This window comes from Microtus oregoni, unplaced genomic scaffold (assembly GCF_018167655.1).
Source record: "Microtus oregoni isolate MIOR12 unplaced genomic scaffold, Mior012 000012F_ref0000307, whole genome shotgun sequence".
NCBI lineage: Eukaryota > Metazoa > Chordata > Mammalia > Rodentia > Cricetidae > Microtus > Microtus oregoni.
The window spans coordinates 53,377,999-53,388,122 of record NW_024543071.1 but is presented as its reverse complement, the minus strand read 5'-3'; the positions used below and the strand labels follow the sequence as shown (position 1 = coordinate 53,388,122).

General features: G+C 50.4%; 1 protein-coding gene across 2 annotated transcripts; it reads right to left on the bottom strand.

Moving 5' to 3' along the window:
* Nucleotides 1-3,673: 3,673 nt before the first annotated feature.
* Nucleotides 3,674-6,227, bottom strand: LOC121454159 (glutathione S-transferase P). Of its 2 annotated transcripts, none has more exons than XM_041661377.1 (7): nt 6,105-6,227; nt 5,820-5,855; nt 5,508-5,614; nt 5,325-5,412; nt 4,950-5,053; nt 4,088-4,195; nt 3,674-3,926 (listed from the first exon to the last, which is right to left on the bottom strand). In XM_041661377.1, coding segments are annotated over exons 1-7 (633 nt in total). In that variant the 5' UTR covers nt 6,106-6,227; the 3' UTR covers nt 3,674-3,737. The 2 variants fall into 2 exon arrangements, with proteins under 2 accessions (XP_041517311.1, XP_041517312.1); XM_041661378.1 differs by lacking the exon at nt 6,105-6,227 and adding an exon at nt 5,973-6,053.
* Between the last annotated feature and the right edge of the window lie 3,897 nt (nt 6,228-10,124).

Sequence of the window (10,124 nt, the reverse complement as noted above, 5' to 3'; positions counted from 1 at the left end):
GTGCATATAGGTCATGCCTGGCTCACCTCCTAACAGCAGAGATCCAAATTCTGGTCCTCATGGGTGTGGAGCCAAGTGTTCACACTGTCTCCAACCTCTGATCCGTATGTTTGGAGGGACAGGATAAACACTCGCCTTCTCATAAGAAGTTCAGCTTAGTAGGATGGACCAGCTCCCAGGAGCTAAGGGTGGGTTTCCCAGGGCTCCATAGGACTGACCAGATCCCAGGGAGGAGAGTCACTTTCCCAGAGCTCCCTTCCGCTCTATGCTTGCTCATCCTCATGCTACTCCACCTCACCAGACTCTGCCCTCCCTTCAGCACAGCTCAGCTTTTTGTCATTGTTTTTGTTTGTTTTGTTGAGACAGGGTCTCTCTGTATGGCTCTGTCCTGGAACTTATTATGTAGGCCAGGCTGGTCTTGATCTACCTGCCTCTGCTACCCAAGTGCTCGATTATAGGTGTGCTGCACCACCACTACCAGGAACAATTCAGCTTTTAATTTGAGATTTCTGAGGAAATTTTGCACAGGGGATAAAGGAGCTTTGCATGTGCCCAGACACAACTCAGGCCCGTTGACTATTTTGCGCTACAATCATTTTAAGGATCTGGAGAGGCGGCTTAGAGCACTGGCTGCTTTTCTTTTTTTTTTTTTCTTTCTTTTTTTTTTTTTTCTTTGGTTTTTCAAGACAGGGTTTCTCTGTGGCTTTGGAGCCTGTCCTGGAACTAGCTCTGTAGACCAGGCTGGTCTCGAACTCACAGAGATCTGCCTGCCTCTGCCTCCCGAGTGCTGGGATTAAAGGTGTGCGCCACCATCGCCCAGCCACTGGCTTGCTTTTCTATACAGGTTCAGTTCCACCACCATGGGACAGCTCTAACTACCTGTACCTCCATTTCTAGGAGAGCCATCACCCTCTGCTGGCCTCCATGGGCACCAGCACTTGAGAAAATACTCCTACACATAAAATAAAGGTAAATCTTTTATTTAAAAAAAAAAAGAAAGAAAAGAAAGGAAAAGAGAAAGGAAAGGAAAAGAAAAAGGCCATGAAATCCCTTTATGGAAGACCCTGTGGCTTGATGTGGTTTCTCCCACTAAAACTCACAATCACATCCAATTGCCAATATGACGGTATCAGGAAATAGGTTAGTGATGGCACACATCTTTAATACCAGCATTCAGAAGGCAGAGGCAGGAGAATCTCAGAGTTTGAAGCCAACGTGGTCTACAGAGAGCTCCAGGACAGTCCGGGCTATACAGAAACCCTGTCTTGAAAAATAAAAAAAGAAAAAAGAAAAAGGAAAGAAAAAGAAATACTGGGGCCAATAAGAGGTGTTGGGACAGCCCCTTCAGGAATGCTTTTTCTGTGGGGATTAGTTAGTTTTCTGGACTCCCATGAAACTAGTGTCCTTGCTCAGGTGTATACCTTCTTTGCTGGAAGCTGAGAGAAATCAGATACTGTTTTCCCAACTCCAGAACTCTGAGCCCAAACAAGCCTCTTTCCTGTAGATGGATGTGTGTTCTTTCAGTGTTAGAGTGTATCAAATAATGAAACAAGCCTCTTTCCTGTAGACAGACATGAGTTTCTTCAAGGTGTTAGAGTGTATCCAGTTGTAGGGCCCATGGGTCTACCCCTGCTCCCAGGGTTCATTTTGAGAAGTTTCTGGCCAGCCAGTTTCCTGTTTGTTCTTGTGTTCCCTCTGCCGGGCCTGGTGATTAGCTATAGGGCTATATGTTTACTCCATCTTGGGTGTGGCAATTCCCACCTTCCTGGGGGGAATTCCCTGTGCAGCAGCTAGGTGTATAAGGATTATTCTAAGCTTGAATAAACAGCATTCGGCTGATCTCCTTTCGAATGACCTAGGTCTCACGTGTTCTTTCAATCTCCAGGCCCTTGCCCGGCTCACATAAAATACAGTGGTGCAAAATATACCAAGAGTAACGCAGGCAGGCGTTACATCTGGTAATAATGGTTCATACCCAGCGTTGTCCCTGCTGTGATTTACCTGGCAATCCCAGATTCCTGCGACAGTTGGCAATAGCCTCTTTCCTTTTTGTCCTAATTAATAATATGAATTCTCAGAATGCTCCTTAGAGGCTGTGGACGTCAAAGAGGAATTACTGAAGGACCAGCTAAGAGCTAGCACAGTCGCAGAGTGACAAGCAGGTGGCTTAACAGAGCCCATTGAAGAGGACTGTAGGGCTCAGCTACCAAAGTGCAGGATCCCCAAGGTGAGGACCCAGGGTCCAGAAGGGGGGGGGAAGGAAAACTTCTCAAATGGACCTCGTCAGGCAGTGGGGATGGGGCCATGGAGCTCAGGGGACACGGGAGGTTTTCTGCCAGTTGGTCCCTGGATGCCCACACCAGATGTTTGATGACAGGTTGGTGAGGTCATTCCCATGACAGTTGTGCTTCTTTTTAAGGAGTCTGGTGACAGTATTGCACTTTTCCTTGCTCTCGGATCTTTGGCATGTTTTTAAGAACAAAGGAAATGCCGAGTCATCCTGAATCTGCAATTACACTCCAAGTGGAACCTCCCCATCTGGAAGCCACTGTCTCAAACAAGTCAGAACATAGTAGTGACTCAACAGTTGGAGTACGGCACCAATCTCCAGAGTACCTACCCTTGGTCGTTATGTTATAGTAACAACAACAACAAAGACTAAAAAGGAGAAAATGTCCTTTTCATCACCAAGTACAGAATGCTGAGGCCAAGGGAAATCTGCACGAACAGTCTGAGCACGGAGGTCCACCCCTGTATCACAGCACTGGGAAGTGGAGGCAGGAGCCTGGGAGCTTAAGTCAGTCCTGGTTACACAGAGCTCGAAGCCAGCTGGGATACAGGAGATCAGTACCGGAGCTGGGGAGATGGCTGCGGGGATGAGAGCACTTGCTGAACATGAGGATCTGACTTTGAATCCTCAGTAACTGCAGTGCAGGGTGGGGAGGGTGGCAGAGACAGGGGCTTGCTGGCTGCCAGCCGAGCTTTATTTTAGAGAGATCCTGTCTCAAGAGAACAAGGCAGAGAACTGTAGAGCAGGTTACTCCCCTCCTCCACCTGCCTCTGCACGTGCATGAGCACACACGTGTACACACTGACCCGTTTGAGTCGGGGTCTCACTGTAGCCCAGGCTGGCCTTGAACTCAAGGTTATCTTGCGCCTGAGTTGTGACTACTGGTACGGGCTACCACACTGGGCTCTGTTCCTGCTAAGACTGTCAGGCCTAGTAGAAACAAACAAAAACCACTAAAAGGTTTTTGGAGGTGTTTGGAGATCAAGTTGACCTTCTCCTTGGTCTTTGACTTAGCCTGAGAACTCTTGCTAACACACCTTGGCTTGTAAATATGTGTAGTGTGCAACAAAACTCACGCATCACCAGCAAGCCAAGCAAAGCCCCGCTGCAGAGTCCGTGACCCCTCCCAGGCCAGGGAACTGACTCTGGCTAGCAGGCAAGGACTCTGTTGCCTGCTACTGGGACTGACTGGCCAATCAGCACAAGGCTCTCCTCACTAGACGTTACGTTATCCCTCCTCCTAGTCTCCCTTTTTCCTGTTTTAAAGATCAGCAAACATTATGCAGGAATATGCCCTGGTCCCACTCTAGGGTGCAAGCTTCCTGGTCCTCTGCCCTTTGCCAGTCTAACAGAGTCCCCTGCCCAGGAAACAGCACCTGCAGCAAAGTCTTACAAACTTTATTAGTGCTGGGGAAAGGAGGACAGGCAGCTCCGGTCTCTCCCTACATTACTGCTTGCCGTTGCCATTGATGGGACGGTTCAAATGGTCAGGGGAGGACAGGAAGGCCTTGATCTTGGGCCGGGCACTGAGGCGTGCCACATAGGCACTGAGCAGGGGGAAGTTGTCCAGGCAGCCAGGGGCCAGGACCTGGTGGATCAGCAGCAGATCTAGCAAGTTGTAATCGGCGAAGGAGATCTGCAAGGGTGGAGGGTGCGGATATCAACAGGTGGGAGCAGGCTGGGGCTGGGGAGCAGAGAGCCGACCCACCCCACCCCACCCCACCTCACCCCTCCTCCGGTGGTTCTGCTCCATTTTACAACTGGCTTTATCTATAAGGCAATGAAGCAGCTGCTCACCTGGTCACCCACGATGAAGGCTTTGCCTCCTTGGTTCTGGGACAGCAGGGTCTCGAAAGGTTTCAGGTGTCCAGGCAGGGCCTTCACATAGTCATCCTTCCCTTCCTCCTGCCAGGGAGACCCCCAAAGCTGGACTATCCTCCCACCCTCACAGGGCAGTGGGCACTGGAATCCTGCTGCCCTGTAATGAATGCTACCCTTTCTCGATAGACCCCACCCCCAGGGACGCGCCCCTGCCATTAACTACCTCTTGGGTTGCCTGGAGAGGAGCCGCCCCTCTGCCTGCACCCCACACCCAGGCTATGACCTTAGTCTCGTTTACTTCGGAGGCTAATTCTTGCCCACTCCTTTCTACCATTGCATTCCTGCTAAGATCTCCGTCTATACCCTAGGCTGGCCTGGACAACTCAGACAGCAGAGCAGGCTTGGCCTCGAACTTGGAGTAGCCCTCCTGCTGAGACCTGTTGTGGGTTGTGTTAACTCTCCCATCTAAGATCTGTTATCTTTATTATTGTAAAACTCTCCAGCGGGCACCTCTGAGGATCATTCTGTTTCACCTTTAGACCCACCCACAAACAGACTCTTCAGCACCACTCCCCCACACCAGGTTCAATCCAGCTCCAGGGCTTTAGGACCTGGCCTGCTGCCCCAGCTCTCTCATGTTCTGCTCCTATGCACACACCCACACACTGTGGGCACACACACTCTTACTATCTGCCACCACCAGCCCCTCCCGCTCCCGAAGCTATCTATTGGTCCTCTTCATACTGCCCTGCCTCACGAAGCCTGGCAGAGGGAGGGAAAGGATGGAGTCCCTTTGCTTGTACACCACCCGCTGTGTGGGGGAGGGGTCCAGGCTCACATATTTGGTGTAGATGAGGGTGATGTATTTCAGGCGAAGGTCTTCCACCCCATCATTCACCATATCCACCAGGGCAGCCTCCTTCTGATCTTTTCCATAAAGCCCTGCAGGTTGGGAAAGACAGCATATGACTGACATCTGATTTCCCCACCTCAGCCCCCTTTCCCCAGGCTGTCTGCTGGTCTGAGAGGCAACAGGAAGTGAGGACAGGCAGGCGGACCACAGCTTGAACAAACAAATCTTTGTGTATCCCTGCTTTGCTGTCTGATCTGGAATAAAATGGGAGTGGCTGGGAGGGCAGACACCCTGAAACCACGACCGATGCCCCCACCACACCCTGCCCACTGGCTGGACCACCTGAGGTTCAGGACTTACCAAGGGATCGGCCCAAGTGCCTCAAGATGGCATTAGATTGGTACAGGGTAAGGTCTCCATCCTGAAACTTGGGGAGCTGCCCATACAGCTGGGGAAGGGGGCAACACTTGGTGAGGCTGCGGTCTCCCAGTTACAGCCCTCCAAAGGCCCCACCTCTGGCCCTCCCCCGGGTGTGCCACTCACACAGGTGGACTTGAGCAAGCCTTTCATCCAAGTATCTATGGACACCACCTCCTCCTTCCAGCTCTGGTCCTGGTCAGCCAGTAGTATGCGCATGGCCTCACAGCGCCCTGTAAAGAGAGTCAGGGCAAGCAAGGCTTTGGGGACAGTGTATAGACCCAGCCTCAAGCAACGTGGGGAGCGGGCCTGGGTACGGTGAAGGAGGCACAGCCTTGTAACCAGAAGGGTCAAAGATGAACTGGAGTTTCCCCAGGGTGGATGGGAAAGGTGGGCTGCAGTCCCTCCCCTCCCCTTTCTGCAGTCCCTGGTTCCTACCTCGAACTGGGAAGTAGACAATGGTGTACGGCGGCACTGGGGATCACAGGAGAAGGATGTTAGTTGGGAGAAGCGGGGTAACTAGGATTCAGAGTGGTGCACCCTCTTGCCCCACCTTCTGGGTCCCCCTCCCTGCTCTGGGCCTCCCAAGACCTTCTGAAAGCCTTCCCTCGCCCCGCTCTTGGTGCAAGCTGCTCCGTGCAGGGAGCTCTGAATCCCGAGGGAGCCCAGGCCGGCACCAGCTGCATGTTGGTAGTCTGCAGAAGCCGGGCAGCGTGTACTCACTGGCTGCTCCGTAGACGGAGGCACGAATTCCGAGCTGCGTAGACGGTAACGGATCTTGGGTGTGGACGCCAGCACAGGCCTCAGGGACGCTCACCTTATAAGGGGCACCGCGCCCCGCCCCGGATGCTGAGTCACCACGGTGGAGGGAAAAGGGGGGTTGCGGGAGTTCCGCTGCTCGTGCCTCCTACCTGGGACACTCACGAGCTGGACCTGAGTCTGAAGCACATGCTGGGTTCATTTTTGGGTCAAAATTACGTTCTGCTTAGAGAAGGGTGTGACCAGCTCCCTTCCACTTTGTACTGGAGCTGGACGGCTTTTTGCAGCATGTGCACCCTGTTCCGCTTCCGCCTGTCCCCATCCACCAAACTCTTCTGCAGATCCTGCCAGTGATTAACCTAATTCATTAACCTCTTCTTTCTCCTGCCCAAAGAGCTTCATTTAACCATTTGACCTCCCACAAAACTGCAGTCCTGGATCCTCTATGCCAGGAACCTGAGGAGTTTCAAAAAGAGAGAGGGAAAAACAAAAACAAAAGAACAAGCGAAGAGACAAAGTTGCAGTTTTATGTCTAAATAAAACCCTTCACAATTGATACTTCCTCTACTTTCTGCGCTACTTCTTCAGATCTTAAAAAATAATTGCTGGCTCTGGAGAGATGGCTCCGAAGTTAAGCACCCTTTCAGCTCTAGCAGAGGACCCAAGTTCACTTCCCAGAACCCTCATGAGGTGGCTCACAACTGTCTGGAACTCCAGGACCAGAGGGATCTGACTCCTTTGTCTTCCTCTGGCTTTGCACTCATGCGCACAAACACAGAGACCCATGAGTTCAAAAAATAAATCTTAACAAAAGAAACATGTGTCCCCAAAGGCTACTGTACACACAACCTCACTGTTTAACACATCCAAGAGTGTGAGGGGAGAGAGAGAGGAGAGAGAGAAAGAGAGAGAGAGAGAGAGAGAGAGAGAGAAAGAAACGGGGAAGGGGGGGAGTCGGCGGCTTTCTTCAAGCTCCTCTGACTGGCTTCTCTCTCCTCGTGTCTCCCTGTGTAAGTTTCAGTTGTAAGTCGGTGGCCATGTCTGTGTCTCACTCTTTCCCCCACAACCCTGTCTGCCACTGTCCCAGTTGGAGTCTGTCCCCTCCTCATTTCTCGCGCTCTGGTTACTTCACAGGAGCCCGAGCAAGCTTCTCATTTTGGACTGAACTGGGCAGAAGCATTTCTCAGCCCTGCCTCTGTCCCTGTGTCCTGTGGACACAAAATATTGGCCAGTCCCTCCCTCTTCCCACAGCACCCGGGACCTTTCTGCCTGTTCAGTAGTTGCGCAGACTCGTATGGGGCTGTTAAGGTTTCCTGGATTCCGGCTCCATACTGGACACAGGTCCGAGCCCTTTCGTTCTTGTGTGCCCTCACTTACTCCACTCTCACTTCCTGGCTGTGTCTGGGATGCCTCCTGGGTGGAAGTGCTGGTCCCAAGGTATGTGGACCTGATTTGCATAAGTAGAACCAGGTGGCCCTCAGGAAGAGCTGTATGTGCCAATCCAAACCTCATTCCATTCCGAGCTCCTGCAGGCCCCACTTTTCATTACTGAGGATTTGGGCCCTTCCTTCCTGTGTTCTTTCGGGTTTTTTTTTTTTTTTATCCCCTTGTGGAAATTGTGTTTTCCTAATCTTGGGCTTTGTTCCCTGAAGCTGTTGTTCTCTGTTTCTAAGCATGAGGTCTTCTTTTATTCGACACGTTAATCTCTTATTGATTTTTTTTTTACTTTTACATTTATTTATTTATCTAACAAAACTCGAGAAGTCCTGACAGGCCTTGAACTCACTAAGACCACATAGGTGGGCCTTGAACTTGTAGCAACTTCTCTACCTCAGCTTCCAAGTGCTGGATTACAGGTATGTCACTAAACCTCTTGCTTCTGGTCTCAAAGGGGCTGGTGGGTATTAATGAAGAGAGGGGATCCCTGTACTCTCTCACACAGCCCAATGTGCTTTGGGTTACTGCCTTGTTCAGATAATCTGGCCAAAGAGCTAGGGGACTTTATGTATAGCTGTAAGTGTAGATTTTTGACCTGTAATCCCATCACCTGAGAGACAGAGACAGGAATCCCAACTAGCAAGTTAGACCAGCTGGAACTGGTGGACTTTAGTTTATCAGGGAACTCTGCCTCAATATAAAAAAAAAAGCAGAGAGCCATTGAGGATGGTGCCTGGTGTCAGTTTCAGACTTCTACACACACGTGCACATGCATCCATACATACACACATGGGTACCACACACACACACAAACACATACACATAGGTACCATACATACATGCAAACATACACACATGGGTACTACACACATGCAAACACACATACATAGTGCCACACACACATGAAACACACACACATAGACACCACACACATGCAAACACACACATGGGTACCACATATACATGCAAATGCATACACATGGGTACCACACACACATACAAACACACACACATGGGTACCACACACATGCAAGTACCACACACACATGCAAACACACACACACGATTTCCACACACACGGGTACCACACACATGCAAACACACACACGGTTTCCACACACACATGCAAAATGCACACACATAGGTACATACACACATGCAAACACACACACATGATACCATATACACATGCAAAAAGAAATTGAGCTGAGCATAATGGTACATGTCTAGACTCCCAGAACTCTGGAGGCTGAGGCAGGAGGATTGTGACTTCAAAGGAACCTGATGTATATACCGAGGCGCTGTTTAAAATAGCTTCCTAAGGGGGCTGGAGAGATGGCTCAGAGGTTAAGAGCACTGACTGCTCTTCCAGAGGTCCTGAGTTCAATTCCCAGCAACCACATGGTGTCTCAAAGCCATCTATAATGAGATCTGGTGCCCTATTCTGGCCTGCAGGCATACATGGAAGGAATGCTGTATACATAATAAATAAATAAATCTAAAAAAAATAAAATAGCCTCCTAAGATGTGGAGGGCAGAGAATTCTGTTTCCACCAACAGTGTGGAAGGAATTCCTACATCCTCTCCAGTAGGAACAAATAAGATCCCAAAGAGAGGTGAACTGCAGTGTCATGTCCATGACGCTGAGAAAAAGCCGAAACTCACAGGAGGGAACAGGTGAAGGATGGCCAGGGGCTGGAGGTGGGTGAGCGTCACCGGGCAAAGGGATGGGGCATGTGCGGACACGATAGTTTTCTTGCTGAATCATAGTGAGTTGACTCCATTGCTACAGTTCATTCATTCGCAGGTGAAGTGCGCTTGAACTCATGGAGAGAATGGATCCAGTCACTCTGTGTGGCTGCATCTTGGCTACATAAACAGCAGTGTGCTCCAACTAGTACAAAGATGGCCGAGCCATGCCTGAAGAACACGGAGAACTAGCTGAGACAATGGGCCGTTGCCCTTAACAACCTAACAATCTGCTGATAATCCTGCAAAATCATGCTTGCCTGTCAGTCCCACTTGTGCTTTCAAAGTATAAAATGGAAATACAAACGGGACAGGGAACCAAAGCCTTCTGTAAGCCATCCCGGCTTCGGTCCGGTTCTTCTCTCTTCCACTCTTACTGGTATTGGAGTGCTTATTCCAGAAAGACCTCACATTTGGGGGGCCAAACCCAGGGAGAACTCCTTTGCCAGTTGGTCCCCAGAGGCTGCAGCTCCTGGGGCCTCTCAGCCCACTGAAGGTCTCTGGAACTGGGAAGGGTAGGCCCCTGAGGAGATTCCCGGGTCCCCTTCCAGGGACTTAAAGGAACTGTAGGAGCGGAGGGTGGAAGAGACCAGGTGTCCAGACCAGATAAAGACCCCTGCATTAGGAGACATAATTAATAAAAACAAACATTTAAAAAAGTGTATCAGTTGTGGGCTTTTTGCTACTGTCGCTTTGTATCTGAAGTTTTGTTTTTGAGACAAGGTCTCAATGTAAGTGTTAAGTTGGGAGCTTAGGCCCCAGCCCCTAGCATCTATCCTAGCCCCCTGACCCTGAGAG

Excerpts from the sequence above, each read along its gene's own strand:
- LOC121454159 (XM_041661377.1), bottom strand. Across the intron at positions 5,615-5,819 it reads TGTCTACTTCCCAGTTCGAG|GGCGCTGTGAGGCCATGCGC; the intron begins GTAGGAACCAGG and ends CTCTCTTTACAG. Across the intron at positions 3,927-4,087 it reads CCTTCATCGTGGGTGACCAG|ATCTCCTTCGCCGATTACAA; the intron begins GTGAGCAGCTGC and ends CCACCCTTGCAG.